This window comes from Dermacentor andersoni, chromosome 4 (assembly GCF_023375885.2).
Source record: "Dermacentor andersoni chromosome 4, qqDerAnde1_hic_scaffold, whole genome shotgun sequence".
Classification (NCBI taxonomy): domain Eukaryota; kingdom Metazoa; phylum Arthropoda; class Arachnida; order Ixodida; family Ixodidae; genus Dermacentor; species Dermacentor andersoni.
This window is the reverse complement of record NC_092817.1, coordinates 435,660-458,228: the sequence shown is the minus strand read 5'-3', so window position 1 is coordinate 458,228 and position 22,569 is coordinate 435,660. Positions and strand designations below refer to the sequence as shown.

Below are 22,569 nucleotides of genomic sequence, written 5' to 3'. Positions count from 1 at the left end.
GCCTCTCTTTTTTTCGCCCCCTGCTGCAGGTACGTCGGGTACTGCGGAAAAACCGACGGCACAGCGTCTGGCTTTAACCTCCTTGTCTTGAGGCCTTCTCTGAAGTCAGCACCTTTAAAGTGCAGGCTGCACACTTTACTGCGGTCGCTAGGCGTCCATGGCGCTTTCCCAGGTCCTGCAAATTTCCGTCGATTGTAAAGAAAGCACAAAAAGAGAGCATGGACTAAAGCCCTGACGACGCGGAGCGTGCACTGTAGAGTACGCAGTTTTGCAGTTGAGAATATCAACGCAAAAATGACAGGAGAGTAAACAAAGCTAGTCGTGCAGTGAACATTTATGGCACAAAACAGGCCCGCTGACTAGGACGCATTCCATGTGAAGCGTCAACGTTTCAGGTGTATTTTTTTGCCGTTACAGCCACGTAAAGATATATATGGTTCCCACTGCTTACCTTCTGCTTGGCGAGAAATTCTCTTGAGCCACTGGGTCCGCAGTTGTGTTACAGGAAACTCGTGGAATGTGATACCCTTCGCTGTGCGCCCACTCGATTTGCAGAGCGGAACGCAGCAATACACCATCGCGGGCGATGATTTTTACGGCCTACGAAATGTTCAGGCTCTCAGCAGTAATTGCATTCTTGGCACGTATGCAGGCAGCAATCAGAACAGCCGGAAACACGGTGTTCAGACGAGCACAAAAACACAACGAGGAAGCCGCCACTGCTACCGCTACGCCAGCCCGCACTCGGCGTGGGGGTAAGTTGCAGCGCGCCACGGAGAGCAGCGGCGGTCGGGCGAACTAAGAATGGACTAAACAAGCAGTAAAAAATCGGGGGCTACGGAGGCGGCGCCGGTGAACAGGTCGCGAAGTAATAAAGCCGGTCGTGATGACGTGCAAGTCATGGCAGGCGGCTGCAACAGAGCCACCGCACCCCTAAGCCTACCGGCACGGTAGACACGGTGGCAGTCGTCACTCGTTGCCGCAGCAGGGAGGCAACCTGTTCCTGTTGGATGGGCGAACCGTCTGTCTAGTTGATGAGGTACTGCACTACTTCCTCCGGAACATTCACACTATCCATTTCCAATCCCGGACGAGCCCCCACTTGTCAAGAAGGAAGCGTGCACGCCACGTCTCGAACAAGTACAACCCTTTATTGCCTTGCCTCGACCTCTCCACCACTCCGTATCCGTGATGATGATGTCGCTCTGTCCAGTGACGCCATCTCTCTGCTTTGCGGTGGTTGTCTCCGCCACACAGTCCTTACAATGTGAAGCTCACATTGTGCCACCTGCAGCAAGGAACGATGACGTGTTTGCATTATCGCCAACTAAAAGCATGCAGTGTGCTCAGTATGCTTGCAACGGCACTATGCCCCACACTCTGTAAAACAGATTAGTGAAAATGCTTATTGCAATAGGGTTGGTGGTGATAGCTGTGAATGTGCCGTGTGACGACGCAAGAGGTGATTTGCTGGTACCAGAATAAGAAACTGAGTGTGAGCTCACATTTTTCTTATTGATGCGTGGGCGTGTATTGCTGTGAAGCTGGCGTAGTGGGTGGCTGCTGTCCTCGGCTGCATACCTCTTGTGCATTTTCTTGTTTATGTGGAATCTAGCGGCTGGAAAACATATTGGCACAGCTGAAGGAAGAGAAAGTAGAGGTGTGCGCAGGGAGCTGGCCGCTGCCTATTGGCCTTGGATGACTCTCCTGTCCCTTGCTGTACGCTAACCATCTATCATCTTGTAAATAAACCAACTCCCATCCATTACAATTTTGGTGGAAGTTGGTGTGGTGAATTATCAGAGCGCATCCTCTTTCCAGAGGATGCCACTCTGATAATTGTTTTGTGCCTGGCCTTTGCGCCACACACATTCATTCGCAAAGGGTGCAGGCAGAGGGGAGTGAACGCTTCCTCTGCCGCTCACTTCAAATCATCTCTGAAACTCGAGATTACGTGGCCTCCAGCACTAAACATGCAGTAAAACAGTGCACATGAAGCCACAGCCATTTTGACCCACCTTACCTTTGCACTCTACACAGAATACATTCAAAATAGGGCTCGCAGGCTGTGTATGCGCTCAGCCATGCACAGCTACTGTTTGGCTAGAGGAGAAGACACGCCCACACTCCCTCTAGTGCTCTCTTTAACAAATTATCGCGCGCCCCACCCCCTGCTCGTGTGGGAAGATGGCGTGCATCAATCCACCATTTTTTTTTTCGGCTAACCCTCGCACGCTTTCCTGCACACCCACAGCATACAGTACGCGGAGCATGATAGGGTATTTATTGCACTTCAGTTTGTGTGGAACATGATGGATGATAGAGTGTCTTGCTGCTGTGCTGCTGTGCTTTGGTGGCCACGTTCTGTCAAGTGGCACAAAATTTGAGAGGCAAGTTCACAAGCAGCCGCATGCAATTCAATCATTTGATGATCTGCATCTGCAGCAGTTTCCATTGATTACTTCAACATTCATTCACGGCGGCATTAAAATTTCAGTATATCGAAATTGTAGATATAAACACTTTTCGTTATATTGAAGTTCAGAATACATGGTGTTCTATCGACAAGTTCTAAAGTTAAAGACATTATTAACAACACCTGCAGACGGGCTAGATGGTGCATTGCAGACCTACGGAGAAATTAGCGCACAAGAAGACACACACGAACAGATTAGAAAGACACAGGACAGGCGCTAACTTCTTAAAACTTTGTTAAATCAAGAATTTTGCAATATTGAAGTTTGTTATACCAAGGTTTAACTGTACTCACCATTTTGTTATATACCATTTCATTGTAACAATGCTAGAGAGAGTGTAGATCTTTGTAACAGATTCTAGGTAGTAGACTATTTAAGTTTATTAGATGACTAATCTGTAATTTCTGGTAATTTGCTGCATGAATCATGCAGATGGGGCACCAAAATGTTTTTCACTCAAGACAGTAAAATGTGTTGCACATTCTAATACATTATACAGTGTATTGGTATTGTGAGGTGGTTGATAAGGCAAGCCTCCTCACTAACAAATTTGTATTTTGTCCTTCCAAAAATGAGAGGCAAGTATATTTAGCTGTGAAGTTGTCTTTGCTGATAGCTTTAATGATGGTTTCTCATCTGATGCAGACACTAACGAACAGCAGGCTGTTTGATGCTGATGCCACTCCAGCAGTTGTGGTGACTCTGGAGAACACACGGATCTCCGCTTGCTCATGTGGCTCCCTTGTGAGCAAAGCCCGATTCACAGGTGATGTCTCTTCACTAGCAAAAATATTTTATTACATTGTTTTGCTCTTACACACAGCAACAGTTCTTGTTGAGGCCCAACCACTGGCATGCGTTGGCACGCTTTGGCATGCGCCGACATGCGAACGCATCGCTTCGTGTGATTTGCAGTGAGTTGGAGGAAAAGAGCACGCAACCACTGGACACTAGTTCTGACACGCACCGACACTCGCACCTCGGCTGTGGCACACAGTTGCTGGATTATTATGTGTTCAACCAACCAATCTGCCTTAAAACAGCCAGCTGTAAGCTTAGCTTGAAACATTAAGTTAGTTGTATGTAGTAAAACATCATGTTAGTTGTAGTTGATCTGTATGGTCTTTTAGTTATAAAACCACGTTTGAATAATGAGTGTACGCCTACCGCAAGAGTTTCTTTTTACCTTTGATGTAACAATAGAGCACAAAATATCAACTTTAGCGCTTGCGCTGGGTTCGTAGTATGTCCAGAAGATCACTTCGCAAACATCTGCATGACCATGCCATACCATTTCAAAAGCTGAAGTACGATTTCATTTTTCGTAGCTCCTTGCACAACCAACTATATAAGAATTAGGCATGCAAAGTATCATTGAAAAATCTATATTGAAAATATTGTCATCTTGCAGTGACGGTGAACTGGAATCTGAACCTGGCAACGTTTAACGCTAGAACGTTATCTAGTGAGGCGAGTCTAGCAGTGCTATAGGAGGAATTAGAGGGCAGTAAAGAGGATATAATAGGGCTCAGTGAAGTTAGGAGGACGAAAGAAGCATATACAGTGCTAAAAAGCAGGCACGTCCTGTGCTACCGGGGCTTCTGGGGTAATGCCTACAGATTGGAAAAATGTGGTAGTACAGTCAAACCCAGCTATATCGAACTCGCAAAAAAACGCCTATCAGTTCGATATAGAGCATAATTCGATATAAGCCTGCTGAATAATTGGATGTCATAAAAGCACATACCATTTATAAAATCACTTTATTGAAGAAACTAGCTTAGTTTCGCATAAATTAGTCCTGCATTTTCTTCTGCTTGGGCAATTTCGCTGCCTGCGACGCATGCACTTCCCCACGTTGTCTAAGGAGTCGGAGCAGCTGAGGCCGCAACCTTCCGCATTCGCGCAGAAGCACCGGACTAATGCGAGTGCACCAATCACTTCAGAGGACGTGGGCGAAGGACCGTAGTTGCTTTCCTCAATGTGCCTACTTTCATTTGTGCTCGGTACGATGTCGGCGATGTAGTCTTCGTTTCCGGGCTCTCCCGTGGTCGCGACACCATCATCTGCACTCACAAACTCGCCCACCGTTGATTCGAATGTACCGGAAATTTTGACAGCTCGCTCCAAACTTCGGCAACACCGGCAACGGCTTCGTCGCATTCATTAAAATTTACAGTCATCACCGAGCACGCGGAAACCGGAACGTATGAAGAACCCCTCGTACACGGCCGTGCGTACGCGTCGGGCGCCATGGGCACCGGGTTGCGAGTCTGGCCACTTTAGCCCTAATCGTGCCGAGAGTGCTCCTCGGAATCTTGCAAGCTGCGGGGACATCCAACTTCTCATCGCGTTCGCCGCAATTTATGATCTTGAGCTTCACGACGAAAGGCGAATTCTGCCGCTTCATCACGGCAACACTGCGGGAGAAAGCCCACAAGGCGCAAACACGATAAACCAGATAAGCAGCCAGACAACTCGCACTTTCGCCATCTTGCACGAAGACAGCACAGGAGCCTCTGATTGGCTGTCTGAGCAAGCGCTGAGGCGGGCCAGGATCATTTTTTTGCTGGGGAGTGTCGATAGATAGTGATCTAAAGAAAGGAAGGACGCTTGATTCTGCAACCTGTGATGGAGCACGGCGAAGCGTCGTCAGGGGAGAGGGAATGGGAAGTGAAAGATGATAGAGAAAGAGGGAGGATGTGGCCTAATAGACTCCACTATGCGTGACAGGGGGAGTGTCGACAGCTCACCCGAACAGCCCGAGGCAGCGCGGTCACGGTAGGGAGAGCGGTTGGATGGAGCCGCGCCGCCGGGTTTTCCCGCTACCGCGTGGGAAAGCCAACTTCTGGGGGCACTTTTCCGCCGCTTGACGTTCGATATATCGGGAGTCACTGCAATATTTGTTCGATGTAAGCGTAATTTTTGCTATATATACTCATTGTAACTATACCGTGACCAGAAATTGTTCGATATATAGAATAATTCGATGTAAACGGGTTCGATATAGTCGGGTTCGACTGTAGTGCCTTTTCTAAAATCTGGTTAACCCGCAACATCCCCTAGTAGCTATAGACCCATTGCATTAACAAGCTGTATAGCCAAATCCTATGAGAGCATCATAAACATGAGACTCACATTTATCCTTGAAACAAGACGCCTACTAGACATGCACCAGTGTGGATACAAAAAGGGCTGCTTCATCATTGACCATCTCGTGCGACTAGAACAGGAAATATGTGACGCGTTTCTACACAAACAATACTGTCTGATGGTTTTCTTCAATTTAGAAAAGGCGTATGATACGACGGGGCAATATGGAATCTTAAGAGACCTGGCTGACCTGGGAATTTGCGGCAGAATGCTAAATTGTCTATGCGATTTCATGTCAAATAGAACATTTCAAGTACGTCTCGGCACAATACTTTCACGCACATTTACACAAGAAAATGGTGTTCCACAGGGGTACATTCTAAGCACGACACTTTTCATAGTCAAAATGAACTCTGTTAATAAGATCATCCCATCATCTGTTATGCACTCATTATATGTCGACGATTTGCAAGTGGCTTGCTGCGCTTCACATCTACCCGCCTGCGAAAGACAACTACAAATAGCAATAAATAATCTCACACAATGGGCTGACAAAAATGGTTTCTGTTTTTCAACACACAAAACTGTTACAGTTCTCTTTTCCCAGAAGCGAGGATTACACTGCATTCCAGTTCCCACATTGTATGGTACAATGCTGCCGGTCAAAAAAGACTACAGATTTTTAGGCGTAACTTTTGACACAAAACCGAATTTCCTTGCCCACATTAACGCAACTAAAATAAAAGCAAATAAAGCACTAAATATCATTAAGCTTTTATCGCACAAGCACTGGGGATCTGACCGAACATGTCTATTACGTATATACCAGTCTCTTGTACATAGCATCCTCAACTACGGTAGTATAGATTATGGCGCAGCTAGGCAGTCCTACATTAAGCGACTTGATCCAGTTCACAATCTCGGCCTACGACTGGCGAGCGGTGCTTATAGAACATCACCTGTCCAAAGTTTATACGTTGACTGCAAAGAGCCGTCCTTACAGCACCGCAGAGCACTACTTACACTTTCTTACATACTGAGAATTCGGTCATCACCACGACATATATGCTGCAGCTTTGTAACACTGTGCAAATCACAGGTACACTATACAAACAAACCGAACATGATTTGGCCACTGATCTTAAGACACGAAGAATACTGTGAGACTTATGAACTTCCTCATGAGGTCCTGCAGGTTGCTGAAAGGCCACCAAGATTGCCCCCATGGTACAACTTTTCACAGCTATGTGACTAAACACTAACACATCTAAAGAAAAAAGACATTCCACAAGAACACATAATACAAGAGTTCCAAGCTATTCAAGAAAAATATAAAAATTACACGGAATTTTACACTGACGGCTCCAAAACACAAAAATACGTAGGTGCCGGAATAATAATGAAAAATTGGCAAAATGGCATTCGGATAAATAATTTTTCTTCAGTGTTTACCACCAAAGTTTTTGCGATATGGACGGTAGTAAAAAAAATTTCCAGCGACAAGCAGATGAATGCTATCATATATACCGATTCATTAAGTGCACTCAGAGCTCTAAACCTTAACTCCGGGTCTGAACCCCTACTTGGTGATATCCTAAACATGTTGGCATATAATGAATACGGAAGAACCTTACGATTCTGCTGGGTCCCAAGCCATGTTGGGATACCAGGGAATGAAGCAGCAGATAGATGCGTGTGCATGGCAGCGCACAAAGGTGTATTGCAAACAACACTTCCATACCAAGACGTTATCCGAGCGATTCATAAGGCCCTGACATCAAAGTGGCAACTAGAATGGGACTCTTTCATAAATAATAAGTTATACACAATAAAACCCCTGATTGGTGAGTGGAAGTCGTGCAGTCACCAGTAACGCTTCTATGAGGAGATCCTATGTCGACTTCGAATAAGGCATGCACACCTGACACACAATTTTCTACTTCAAAACAAAAACCCGCCAATTTGCGAGAAGTTCCATGAGCCACTCACAGTAATGCACATTATTATGACATGTCCAAACACTGAAACACAGAGACGGAAGCTTTTACACAATCTCTACAACTTACGCATACCTTTACACCCTGCCTCAATACTCAGAGATGAACCTTGACTGACTTGTCGAGCTTTTTAGAAGAAACCAGTTTTTTGCAGACTATAAAGTAACGCAGCTTTCGATGCTTTAATATCTGATTTCTTAATACCTTGTGTCTGGCGCAGCATGGCCTTAGTTGCTTTTGTGCCATTAAACCCAAATTAACTAACTAACTAACTTTCATTCTTTGTCATTTCTTTATTTAGGTCCTTAGTAACTTAGGAGAGCTTGCCTTCTGGTTGCCTTGGTGTGTTGCAGCCCACTTCAATTGCTGCCTCTGAAGCCAGCCTAGTTACGGTTTCAGTCATTAGCACTATGTCATCATCATCTCTCTGTTCTGAGGCTGCATCTTTGTTTGCAAGTACCAGCCTGAATTTGTCTCCTTTTACCCTTACTGCCTCTAGGTTGACCTGTTTCTTCTTGAACAATTGTACTCTTTCTGTCTTCAAATTGAGGTGAATCCTAGCCCTCACTAACCCATGATACCTGCACTTTACCCTACCTATCGTTTCTACACCCTGCACTATGTTGGAATCAGCAGAAAGTATGAAGTCAATTTCATTTCTTGTTTCACGATTAGGGCTTTTAGTAGCATTTTTTACAATGTTTACAGGTGATTATGGATGAGCTTTGTAACTGCCTTTTGACTGTGCATGTGTGGCCCTCTGCTTCCTGGAAAACCTATTATTGTACTTCAGTTGTAAGTGAGCGTCTGTCCTGTCCACTCCATTTCTTCAAGCCCGTATTTCCGCTCAAGACACTACAACATCACACTTTATTTGTCTGTGTAGTATTTCAAGTTCTATTTTTGCTTGAAACTGCAACTGATTTGAATAATCTGGTACTTTTTGGAATGTTGTTAATATGCAGGATTGTGCCTACGCTTTGCGGATGAGTTTGAAGTGTCTGTGGAGGATTGGAAGCCAAGTGATGCCACTACTACAAACCTGTGTGTGGTGTCTGAGGGCACTTACGAGATCTGCTCCCGCACTATTGCAGCCCAAGCTGGCAGTAAGTACCACCACATGGCCTTCTTTTAATCATGTCATTTGTTCATTACAGCATGTGTACCTCTTGTCGACTTTTCATATATTTAGAATAGCTCAATGGATTATGCATCTTTTCTTGAATTTGTTTTGCTAATTCTGACTCTGCTAATTTGATTCCCTCCAAAAGTCCTTGCCAGCACCCATGCATTTCTATGGCTCCAAACTTTTATTATATTGATCCTAAAATTGGCCTAAAATGAATCATGTGAACTTGGCCAGTCTGCATGCATGCGCTTGACCCCTATGGTGACCACCAATAGTGGCAGAGCTTAGAGGAAAGTTAATGCATTGAACATGTCATCACCCGTCAAAAACACAATTTTTATCCTACCTAGGATAATTTTCAAGCAATAATCATACCTCGCATTGTCTGATTTTGGTATTTGCCTGATTCTAATGTGCATCTTATTTTTTTTTTCTTTTTTAAGAAAATTGTGCAGGAACTTGCCTGCACGATACAATCGGGCACAAAATCAAAATTGCCTTCACGATGTTTGTGTGCTTTCTTGCATAACACGAATATATTGTGGCGAAACTTCAAATTATGCAGCAAAGTTGGTTTTATGCAATTTGCTGCCATTATGCAACATATATTACATCTTTGCCCATTTTGGTCGCTAAAAAATCAGGTATACATTAGATTTATACTTTTTTAGGCAGGTGTTTGTATACTTTCTTGCATATTGACGAATATATTGCAGCAAAGCTGACTTTAAGTTATGCAGCGAATTTGGCTTTAAGGAATCGACAGCTATTGTGCAATATATATTAGATCCTCGTCCATATTTTTTGCTAAAAAACCAGATGCACATTAGATTTATACTTTCTTTAGGAGTTTTAATTTAATTTCTATGTTAGTTTTCCACTTTGGGCACATAGAGAGTGGGCGCATAGTTGGTATGTTAGAATAGGGCATGTTAGAATAGGGCAAGTGCAGGAAAATGAATCAGTGGTTTGTTTTGGCATTCTTTCTGCATCTTGTCTAACTTGAGCCACTGTATAATTCGATCAACTTCCTCAGTTCCGTGTGGGCTAAAATAATGGGAGTAAACTGTAAATAGAAGTCATTAAACCTAATTTTCAAGGTATAGTAGAGCCCCTCTAATACATGTTCCATACGACCACCAGAAAAACAATGTATTTCTCAGAAAACATATCACATGAACATACTTTTAAAATCAAGCAAATATGCTGCTAAATGTCAAAACAAGGACACTATGCAAGGCTCAGCCTCTAAAGGATTTATAGTCACTGACAGCTAATGAGGAATTCATGGGGACCACCTAGACATCCAAATATAATCAGTCGTTCTAAGTATTGAATTTGGCAGAGATTGAGTTTTATTAAGCGTGCGGAACCGACTAATAATCCCACCACTACCTCAAAACATGCACCCAATCTACCACAAGTGGGCAAAAAGATTTGTTCTTGGATGGTCATTTTCGGGGATACCTTCACTTTCTCAATATTTCACATGACTAGCGCCAGATGGATCGGCATCTACGAGTGACTGCATTCTTGACACAGTGCCAGGATCACTTTCACCGATGCTACAAAACTGAAAGTAGTATCTTTGAGAGTGATTGTCTGAGAATATAGCCCAAGTTTGTCACCATGTTGCTGCGTGCACATAAGCTTACGTGCGACCTGGTTAGTCTTGTGTTTGAACCATTCCCATGCTGCCGCTACAGATAGCCGAAAGTACAATCAGTGCATGCACCACAACATAATAGAAGTCGGCCAAGCTGAAACAGCTGAACCATCGTGAGTTTCTTCGCAACAGTCACAGTCCAGCGCTACCGTCACTTAATACTAACCACCCTTTTTGGTACATATATTGTGGGTAAAGTTGGTGCCCCTTCAAACTGCTTAAAGAAGTTACCAGCACCATGTCAATTAATATGTAAATGAAAAAATTCCAGATGTGCGGAACACACATGTCAACCGCCAATGCAGCCAATGCAACCACATGCAGCCTTCCCATACGTAGCAGCTTGGCTTTGCTTATTCTGCGGTTCGGGCATGGCTGGCGACTACTCATCAACTAGGCTTCGCTAGTTTCGATTTTGAGGAGCAGCCAGCTACATGGCTGATGACATGCCAGTGAGATATTAAAATCAAAATGTCGCAATTTTCGCTTGATGCTATGGCCATATTGGCACGTGATCGCGCAGTTGTAGTTCGAATATCGAATGATGCGCTTTCAGCTGCCCAAAATTTCTGCTAAGACAACACTGCTAAGGTTGTGGCATGTCAAGAGCGCACGTTGGTGGTGGTTGGAAGGGCTGTGCTATGGTGTTAAGCACGGTCGTCATTTTTTTTTTAGATATTTCAAGTAATAGTTAGTACACTTGATGTTTTCTTGTAATTATAAGCCAAAGTCGCAATGTATAACATGGAGATGTTGCATGAATGGTAACATATTAAAGGGGATTGTAATACATAGGTGTCTGATGTCCTTTGCTAGGATCGGGCTTTAGCGACATTATACCCAGGAAAACATATGAACAAGGAGCATATAAGCAGGATTCTACTTTAGTCGAAACTTGACAATGTTTCACATTGTTTTTTTTACTTTTTATACCGGTAAACAGCCAACATTTGTTATCTTACTTGTCTTTCATGTTGGTATATGGTTCGTGGTCTTTGATGAAAAGAGTGAAGCAAAAGAAAATATTAATATTGAAAAAATGAAGAAATATGGAGAAAGAGAAAGAAATACAGTTGACTTGCATTTACCTCACTTTGATGAATAGTCTAAATAAGTGGCAGAACAGATTAACAAGAAGCATAGAGATGCACCATAATTTGCTGTGGTTTTATATGCCATGAATCTAAAATCACCAGCTACTTTAAAACAGTATGGCACCAAACAGTAATGTTTCCTACTGTTAAAACCACTAGGACCCACTTTGTCGTCACGAATGCAGCCAATGTCTTTCCTCCGTGCAAGGAATGGTTCAGTACAATTTCTAAAATGCACAGCTGTAGAATATGCAGTTTTACAGAATACGTCCACTTAGATTTCTTTCTCTCTCTCTTTTTACTAAAGAGGAGGAGAAAGAAAAATGAACCCAGACTCACAAGCAGAAAGAGTTACACTAAATGGGAAGAGAACAGAAGAAAACAGAGAGACAGATAACACTAAAGGTGAGGATGGATGTGAAAGCTATCGACAGAGTCCTATATACACAGTACAAAGATTTGGGTAAGCAGTTCCGCCAATAGCATGCGCTGCTATGAACATCTCAGCTAAATTTTGGAGTCGTGCCCAGCATATGGAGCTCACAAGGGGACTGCAAAGTCACCTGTTTCTCAAACACTCTCTTTTAAACAGAAACCTGCTCCTCACTCTTTTCTGAGCGCTCTATTTCAAAATGTAGATTCCCATATGCAGGTACTATTGGCCAATAGCTGACATCAGTCAAGAAGTGTGTTTGGATCATTGCGCTTCTTCCTAGTGTTACTGCATATATTTATTGATGCAGTTTGATAAACAGGCTGAAGTAAGCTAAACTCTGCTTTTTAATTTCGATAATAATTATGTACTTCCAGAAGAAGCCGACTATCATCCGCTCACACTCAGCCACAGCCGCTCACGTAGGAATTAAAATTTGGCCACCCTGCTTATCAGTGTTGTAGTCGCCGACTTGTTGGAGAAGTATGGGAGAGGCCTTTGCCCTGCAGTGGGCGTAACCAGGCTGATGATGATGATGATGAGTCGCCGACTCTCGCTAATATTGTTATGGAAGGGTAAAAGAAGTGGAAGGAAACATAAGATCGCAAGACACTTGCTACTGCGTGTTGTTGTTGGTCAGCCATCTTTAACTATGCTGACTCTGCTTGTGTATATATTGTAAATACAGTGTTTCTATACTCCCAACATCCCCGTAACATATTGGTGTGAGTTGCGGTGTACCATGGTTGAGCACAGAGCTCCACAGTGGACATCGCATCACCGTCCCCACTATGAATGACGGTGAGCACGCGGGATCAACGTCATTGGTGCCTCCAACGTCACCATTGCCAGCTACGTCACTGTCCCCTTCGGTGGTTGTGCAACCCAAGGATCCCAGAACTTTTTGCGGGCCCTGTGGCGCCGACGTTGAGGAGTGGTTGGCGATGAACGAACGCGTGAGTGGAATGAACAGATGGGACCCTACGTTTATGCTACCTAACCTGTTGTTCACCTTAGAGGCATGGCAAAGCTGTGGTACGAAAACCATGAAGAGGAGCTAACCAGCTGGGATGAATGCAAAGAAAAGTTGAAAGAATTGTTTGGCAAACCAGCCGGCCGTAAAATTGCCGCAAAGCAGGAACTGGCCTCTCATGCCCAATCCCCCATGAAGTTCTAGTTCTCGTACATCCAGGACATGCCCACACTTAGTCGTGAAGCCAATCATGACATGACAGTAACTGAGAAGGTCGGGGGCACGTGCTGAAGGACATTGCTGACGACACCTTTAATCTGCTCATGTGCAAAAGCTGCGCAGAAGTTCATTCTATCATCAAAGAGTGCCGAAAATTCAAGCAGGCCAAGAGCCGTCGCGTCTTGCAACCATTCGCCAGACTTCCCAATACTGCTGCAACGTCGACGTTTGAAGCTCAACCCGCACAGCAGCATGCGTCACCATCAGAGGATGTGGTGCGAATCATTCGATGTGAACTGGATGCGATGGCACCCGCATCTTTCTGTTCACGTAGCCCTGATGCTACGCCTTTTTCAGTTCCGCTCATACAAGCCGTTGTTCACCAGGAACTTCAAAACATTATTTTACATTCTGTCTCTGCTGTTGCCAACCCCAGAGTCAACGAATGCCCTTCTGCTATTTTTGCTCCACCCCGACGCCTCTCCGCGTTATCGCAACCTAAGTGGATAACTGCGGATGACTAGCCAATATGTTTCACCTGTCGCCACATTGGTCATGTCGCCCGATACTGTCACAACTCGTGGCCCTCAACACCTCGCACGCAGACTAACCAGAGCTGTTTTGATAAAAATGCTTGCAATGTTTCGCCAACCGCCGAGTCTAACAGTGCCGGAAACTCTGCTAGGAACTCGTGGTACAGTCGCTCACCATCACGACACGCACACCAGTCTCGTTCCCCACAAGCACATCGCCCATCTTCCCGTTCGCCGCAGCCACATGGCCTTTCGTCCCCTGTGGCTTTTGGCTGCACCCTTTCGGAAAACTAAGAAATGCAGCCGTCGGAGGTGGTGCGGCATTGCCTATTACTGCAGCAAACTCTCTGTCTGTGCCCACAAAGAGAAGTGTAATTGTAACCTGTCCAAGCACTCATCAACACTGGAGCCGACGTATCTGTAATGAGTGCTAGTCTACATAGACGTTTAAAGAAGGTCCTCACCCCAGCAGCTGCCCGAGTGCTTCTTGTGGCCAACGGCGGCATGCTGGTTGTTCTTGGAATGTGTACTGTGCGTTTAAGTATAGCCAGCCGCCCTACTTCTGTTCTCTTTGCTGTGATCGACAACTGCCCTCAAGACGTTATCCTTGGATTGGACTTTTTATCCAATCATTCTGCTCTCATCGACTGCGCAACCGGCGTTCTTCAGTTAGAACTGCCTCAACTCGCTGATGCTCCGAGCACCGCCCCACCACACTCGTGCTCACCTTACGATGTGCGTCTGTCACCCGAGGCAGTTACTTACGTCACTTTCACCGTACAGCCACAGGTTCCTGACGATGTATATGTGCTTCGCCCCATAGTCAACATGGTTTTGAACCGGAACGTTGCTGTTCTGCATATGCTGGTCACAGTTACTAATAACAGTGTCATTCTACTGCTTCTGAATTTCAGCCTGTGCCCTCAAGTGCTTCCAGCCGGCATGTTCTTGACCAGCGTTTCTACTACTTCCAAATTTTACATAGAGAGTCTGAATGCCGAGAGTGGTTTATCCGTGCCAATTACAGCTCTCATCTCTGGTTCCTTAACGGATGACTTTGCGAAAATGATTGCAACTGACCTCACCTCTACACAGGTCACGGTCATACGTCTCCTGCTCGAATCGTACAGTGACATCTTTGATTTTGGCGACAGGATTTTAGGCCCAACATCTGTTTTCACCACCGTATAAACACTGGAGACACGAATCCTATTCGTTGGCTTCCCTATCGTGTATCGCATGCTGATTGTCGAGTCATCCAATCAGAAGTGGACGAAATGCTCTGCAAAGTGGTCATCAAACCATCAGCCAGTCCTTGGGCTTCATCTGTCATCCTTGTGAAACAAAAAGGTGGTACCTGACGTTTTTGCGTCGATTAGTGCCACTTAAACAAGATCACGCAAAAAGACATCTACCTGCTACCACGTATCAATGACGCCTTGGACTGCTTGCACGGAGCTAAATACTTCTCGTCCATCGATCTTTGATCTGGCTACAGGCAGATTTCAGTTGATGAAATGGACCATGAGAAGACTGCGTTCATCACGCCAGATGGTTTATATCAGTTCAAAGTCATGCCCTTTGGCCTATGCAATGCTCCTGCGACATTTGAATGTATGCTGGACTCTTCTCTGCAAGGCAACTAATGGGCCATCTGTCTTTGTAACCTTGACGACGTTACTGTTTTTTCTCCCACATTCGGCAGCCACCTTACCCGACTCGCTGCCATTCTTGCGGTCTCCAAGCTGGCCTCCAACTGAACTCCACGAAATGTCAATTCAGGCGCCGTCAGATTAGAATGTTGGGACACCTCGTTGATGCATCCGGTGTACAACCAGATCAGGAAAAAGTTCGCGCCGTTCGCAGTTTTTCTGTGCCATGTTCTGCTTTTGATGTGCGCTGCTTCTTTGGCCTGTGTTCGTACTTTCGTCGTCTTGTCAAAAACTTTGCCACCGTTGCTCAGCCTTTGACAGATATTCTAAAGAAGAACACGTCATTCTCATGAGGCCCAGAGCAGGCTCACGCGTGCACCGCTCTCATGGGGTTTCTGACCAACCCTCCCATGCTTGCCCACTTCAATCCATCTGCATCGACCGAAGTCCACACTGACGCAAGCGGCCATGGCATCGGCGCTCATCTCGCCCAACAACAGAAAGGTACCGAGTGCGTGACGCCAGCTGCCTGCTGTCACCTGCCAAGAGAAATTACTCCATCAGCGAGCAGGAGTGCTTGGCTTTAGTTTGGGTTGTCACCACGTTCCGGCCATATTCGTACCGCTGCACATTTTCGGTCGTTACAGACCACCATGCACTCTGCTGGCTCTCTTCCCTCCAGGACCCGACAGGATGGCTTGGTCGCTGGGCTTTGCGGCTCCAGGAATTTTCATTTATAGTGAATTACAAGTTTGGACACTTCCATGACCGCCTAGCATGTTGCGTAATCAGTAGCGACGGCGATCCACTTATTCCCTCCACAAGGACACTGACTGCCTCTCTCATCACCCCGTAGATCCTCCTGATCCTGCTGCACATCATGTGGTGACCTGTGTGATGGCTTTTACTGACATGACCGACGTGTGCGCTGAACAACAATGGGACGAATCCTTACAGTCTATCATTGCCAGAGTGCAATCCGCCAGCACCGACGGCATGTGCCACATTTTCTTGCTACCCGAAGGCATCCTCTACTGCTGCAATATCAACCCTGACAGCCCTGAGTTCTCCTTGTCCTTCCTCATCATCTGCAAACCGTCGCTTTCTAAGAACTTCACGATGCACCAATGGCAGGACACCTTGAGCTCTGCGTACATATGACGACACCGGTTCTCTGGCCGGGTCTCTACTGCTCTGTGCGTCTTGTGTCGACTTGCGAATTGTGTCAGTGCCAGAAGAAACCTCCCCTGCCACCTGTCGGACGACTCCATCCAGTTGAAGTTCCATCTGAACCTTTCTTTCGAGTAGGCCTTGACCTGCTTGGCCCTTTTCCGAATACGACTAGAGGGAATAAGTGGATCGCCGTCGCTACTGATTACGCAACATGCTATGCGATCACAAAGGCATTGCCGACTCGTTGTGCAACAGACGTCGCCGATTTTCTCCTCCACGACGTCATTCTCCACCACGGTGCACCTCGACAGTTACTTACAGACCATGGCCACTCGTTCTTGTCTTGAGTTGTCGACGAACTCCTCCGCTAACGTGCTACTGAGCACAAGCTGTCCATCGCCTACCACCCAGAAACAAGCGGTCTTTTGGAACATCTCAACCGAACACTCACAGAGATGCTGTCAATGTACGTCTTCAACGATCACCGCAACTGGGACGCCATGCTGGCCTACGTGACATTCACATATAACTCGTCCCGACATGACACCGCAGGATATTCACCCTTTTATCTTTTGTATGGTTGCGACCCCACATTGCCGTTTGACGCCATCCCCCCCTTCTGTGCCACGTGTTGCAACTGAGTACGCTTGTGAAGTCATCGATTGCGCTCAAATGGCACATCAAGTCGCCTGATCTCGTTTATTAGCCTCGCAGCATATATATCAAGTGCGTTATAACCGGTGCCATCGCGATGTTAAGTTCGCCCCAGGTGCTTGGGTGATGCTTTGGTCACCATGTTGGTGGGTCGGCCTGTCCCAGAAGCTTCTCTCTCGCTACACAGGGCCTTATGAAGTCCTACATCAAGTCAATGATGTCAGTTACAAGATTTCGCCGTTACAGTTTGATCCATCCTCAAGTCCAACGCTTGTTGACATGGTGCACATTTCGCGGCTGAAGCCATACTTTGCTCGCAATTCTTCACCTACCATGTGCCGATACAGCGCTTCAGCAGCCAGGGGTGCTGTTACGAAAAGATAAAAGAAGAGGAAGGAAGATCGCGAGACGCTGGCTGCTGCATGTTGTTGCTGGTCAGCCATTTTTAACTACACTGACTCTGCTTGTGTACATATTGTAAATACAGTCTTTCTATACTCCTAACTTACTTCCTCGTAACAATATCAACTACGTAGTTTCAAACACTAAACTAGCCTTGAACCACACGATACTTAAAGGGACACTAAAGGCAAGTATTAAGTCAAGCTAAAGTGATAGATTCGTACTTACGAACCTCTGAGGTGTCAATATTATTGCAAACAGAGCTTTAAATTTTGAGGCAAATGCAGGATACAATTAGAGACTCCCCCAGGACACTAATTTACTAGCCCAGTGACGAAGGCACTCCTCATTATAATTCTGTTTCTAGTAGTCAACCACTCGTCATGAAAACATCATTGTATTGCATAATAAGGTGAAAGAAAATGTTACTTGTCCAGTTCAAATAGATCTTTTGAAAGAAAGAACTTATTGACGCTACACTTGACGACGATGTTGGCTGCCACAAGGTTTTGTTTTCTCCACTCTGCACTGCCGACGCTTACGCATTTCAGTAGTTTCGTTATTGCGTAGTGCTGCACTGGTTTTGCTGTCTCGTTAAACTCACACAAACTGTAATTAGCAGAGAACGCCATGTCCATGTAATGTCACGGGATTCCTGAATGGTCTTCACCACTTTTGGGTGCCATTTTAATCAGGAAAGATAGTAAGCAGGGATGAGGTGTGGAACGTCAACCACCCCCCCGGTTGGATGGCGGAAGATTTGAATACGAATAAAGGTATTTGGACCCTTCAGAGGCAATTTTCTCATAAACTAAGTTTTTTCTTAGCACAAAAGAAACGCTGCGAGGTTCTGGAATGGTATTTTAACAGTCCACATTGACTTAGTATTTTCCCTTTAAGGTCAGACTACATGCACGCTTGGTTAGACGCCTAGGCAAACTTTGCTTCGTATTGAGCTATTGATAGCACTTCAAAATGTGCAAGTTAGATGTGGCTACTATTTGTCAGTCAAGCAGCTGGTGTAGGACAATGCCGGTCCTCACTGTGTAGTATGGCCAGACTGGAGCATATGAGTGTGAGCATGCACTCCAGCTCCTGTCGTGCACAAAGCAAACACTGCACATATGTACTACAGTTGCACATAGCTGCGGTCTACTATGTAGCATATATACAGCGACCGCTGCAGGATGCCACGACGAGTTTATTGGCTGAACACACTGCAACTCACTGAGGAAAACCACGTTTGACGCGTCCTAGGCACCAAAATCGGAAGTAGTGGCATCTACGTGATCACCCAAAGTCAAATCTGAACTGCGCGCCACGGTGACGCTCAGTAGATGGAGTGTTGTGGAGATGCCCCGCTACGCTGTAGCCTTCTCAGTGCAAGTCATTGAAGAAGGAGCGGAAGCACCATAAAGGGATCATAGACAACTTTTGACTGCCAATAACTCCACTTCCGCTGAATGCATTGAAGTACAGTAGACTCCCTTTAAGACGAGCTCGAAGGGACCATGAAAATTTGTTCATCTTATCAGAAGAATAATTGGCAACGTGACCAGGTGCATCCACATATCTTACTTCAAGCTGGTAAATGAAGTAGACCTCAAACGGGGGAAGGGGGGGGGAGGGAATATCATAAAAACATTTGTTTAGCTGAACTTAATAGAAAACTGCTTTCAAGTGGTACTCTTGCTTGGTTTCATCCAGTCCATGATGGATGTTCGGTGCTTCTATGCAAATCAGCAAGCAGTCACAAACAACATCATCTCACCTAATGACCTTAAAAACCTTCTGTGCCTTCGTGCTGCTGGAAAAAGTTCACTAGGGAGTTTAAGCACGTATGTGCCGCCTGACAAGTCATCGGTGCAGGTTCCGAGCTAGCCAAAGTACGAAGAAGGGCGCTCAGTACGCAGTAAAGCAACGCAATCTAGAGGAAAGTCTTGGTGACGTTGAGCAAAGTGGGGAAGGAGAAACAAGGCAAAGCATGAAGGCGGACGAAGCTATGCGGAGGCACGCTGGGTTGACCTCCTCTGGCAGTTGCTACAGGTTTTGTTTGCTATACAGACGTAGTGGGTTCGTCTTGTGATAACATCGTCCTCGTGTGCCGTACACTGTGTCTGTGTGTGCGAATGAAAGAGTGCAACAGTGAGCTGACAATGACGGCTCAATCTCGCTTGCACAAAGCAGAAAATGGGGGGGGCAGCACGCCGTCTTTTGTCGCACGCATGGCACTGGGGAGGGAGGGGGGTGTTGTATTTCGGCCGCACGCAGTTTATCTTGTACGCAATCTGCTTTGGGGCACAGTCTAGCTGTGTTGATGGCTCGCAGTTTTGCATGCGCTGTGTTCTCACCACCCAGTTTAAGTTGAAGCGATAGACATTGCAAAGGTTCAGGGGCATAGCCAGGGTGGGGGGCTTATGGGCTGTCATGCTGTCATGCACCACCAACCAAACCAACCCTGGCACCAGAAATCATTCTGGATTTTGTCTAGAATGTCTTCTTTATGCTCCAAAAGACATTTCGGCACTAACATTGTGAACACGGGCTGGATTTCGCGGCTACTCCCATGCACCTGGAGTCACATAATGCTCCCCCCAAGAAGCGCCATCCGAGCACAAAGTTTCAAGGGCATTTTGATGGTGAGCGGGCTCGTTGCGGCATCACGCGGCGGCCGCAGCATCTACGGAGCACATGGATTTCAATTGCGAAACTTTATGGCCACAAAATTCTTATAAACATTTGATACCAAAAGTGCATTGACTTTTCTAAAGTCGTACATCAGGCCATACAACGACACAAGCCTAATTGACACACTATCATACAAGTAGGCAAAGCATGTGAGGTCCTATGAGACGAAGTGTTGTGGCGGTTCATTTGCACCGTCATGTAGAAGAAAAGAATATCAACATGTTTTTCACCTGCACCAAAGCATCGATGTCAAGAAAGTAAAGCCAGAACAGGTAACTACTTTCTTATTTATTTTTTCTACTTTGACTTTTATTCGCGAGGACACATTCAGCCTCTTCAAGTTTCTTGTTCTCGTATCTAGCGGGCTACTAGAGCCAGCCAGAACGCATGCGTTTTTCTCGTTTTGCCCCGACCACCGCGCGGCACACTTTGGTGCACATTCGTTTTTCTCGGGCCGATTGGATTTTGGCCTGCCAGAGTTTTGGGCACTTTCTGGCTAGCAGACGAGAAAAATAAACAATGGTCCCTAGCTGCCATCACTGGGAACTCTATAGGTGGCAACGCCTCCGCTTGAGAACATCACCTTCGCATTGATGTTATTGCAACCTCTGCGGAACGTCTTTTGTCTCGCCGGTGCAGAATACCGAGCAGTATGCGTATGGCTCTCTGTGGAACAAGTGTCTCATGTTTTGTTCGATATTCCTTCGGTAACCCCATTAGGTGCCCAAAGTAGGCATTCAATTGTGGCCAACATGCTTTCCATCGCATTTTTTTTTTTCACTTCGGTGCCCCCATCTCACAAAAGAAAGAAAGACGTTGCAGCGCAGCGAATTGTTGCATGGTGAAAGTTTGATTTTGTTACTTCTTCTTTTCCGGAAAGTGATCGGCCACGGGACTCTGATACTCCTATTATATTACTGCCATAGCAATTATATGGACACCTCAGGCGCATTCCTGCCGTTGCCATCGCCGCCATGTTCCGTGTAAACACCAAGAGCTGAAATCGAAAGTCTGACGGCAGCTCGTCTGGCCGAAAAAATACAGGTTGAATAAATGCGAAAAGACTGCGTGATTTCAAGGGCTGAACGACTATTACTACAAGCAGGAATATCAGAGTGCAATGCTAAGGCCCGTATGCTGGAAAATACCTTCTATGCGCATCGCTGATTAGAGTTCCTTAGTCCTGCCAAATTAGCTTCAATTCAGCTACACGCTAAATTTCAAGCAAGCGTGAGAACACGAAATAACGATGTCATGTACCATGCCAAGCTGGAAATGCTGCGACCATCCTGAAACGGTAGGTCCTGAAGTTCACCAAGAGAGGCTGTACACAATCTTTCTTCCTATAAACCTGACAAAGCAGAACTCTGTTCTGAGCCTTGGTCTAAATTTGAGCACAGGGCCCACATGAGATGCAAAATAACTGATTTGGGTTGTTGAAAAGGCTCTAAGCCAAGTCGACGCTACTAGACGTGACGAAGCTCGCACTCGTGTTATTAGTGTGCCTTTGGGCTTCAAAACCCTTCTTCAAACTCTGCGCTGTCGCTAGAGGAACATGAGGCTATCGACTGGCTTCAAAGCAATCCTGACATCATCATTCTTCCAGCTGACAAAGGAAACGCAGCTGTTTTGCTTGATAGTGGTGGCTACACCAAAAAAATTCTGGCACTAGTTAGTGACACCAATGCGTGATCCCACAGGAATACTGCAAAGGGACTTCCAGAAGCTTCTAGCTGACGACTTCCATTTGGCCCCACCCCAGCATAAGTCACGTTATTACTGGCTGCTTTGTCACAACGAATAAGTTCCTGCACTTCATGGCCTACCAAAGATACACAAGCAAGGTGTTCTTATGCGCCCCTTTGTCGAATACACTCGCTCACCTTTGTACAAGCTTTCCAATTTGTTACACTGGATTATGTAGTCACTCGTTGGAAAAAGTGGCACTCAAGTATGCAATTCTGGCGACTTTATTGAATAGATACGGCATGTTGTTCCTGCTCATGATGACGTCATGGTCTTATTTCAAGTTGGGTCACTAATCACAAGCGTTCCAGTAGAACTGGCTGTAAAGGTTTGCACCACTGCCCTCGAAGATGACGGGTCGCTGCCCGATAGGCCTCCGACTGACGTTTCAGACCTGTCCTATCTCCTTAAGTTCTATTTGTCGAATATATACTTCATCTTACAACATAATTTTTACCTGCAAATGCATGCTACGGTTATGGGTGCATCTATATCAGTTTCTGCTGTGAATCTGGCAATTGGAGAATGTCGGGCGTTTGCATCTTTTACCCCTTTTCCAAAGGTTTTCCTGGGATATGCAGATTATTGCTTCTGCATAATTCACAAGGATGCTCTAGCTGCCTTCATTGCTAGTCTTAAG

General features: G+C 45.7%; 1 protein-coding gene across 6 annotated transcripts in view; it reads left to right on the top strand.

Moving 5' to 3' along the window:
• Window positions 1–22,569, top strand: part of tweek (transmembrane protein KIAA1109 homolog tweek) — a 647,796-nt gene that overhangs the window by 439,326 nt on the left and 185,901 nt on the right. For all 6 annotated transcript variants that reach the window (XR_008613545.1, XR_008613544.1, XM_050182732.3 and 3 more), the window contains exons 42-43: window positions 3,123–3,243; window positions 8,533–8,673. Coding sequence is in view for 4 of the 6 variants with exons in the window: in XM_050182732.3 (XP_050038689.2) it covers window positions 3,123–3,243; window positions 8,533–8,673 (262 nt within the window). In the remaining 2 variants the exon portion in view is untranslated. The remainder of the gene's footprint in view (window positions 1–3,122; window positions 3,244–8,532; window positions 8,674–22,569) is intronic.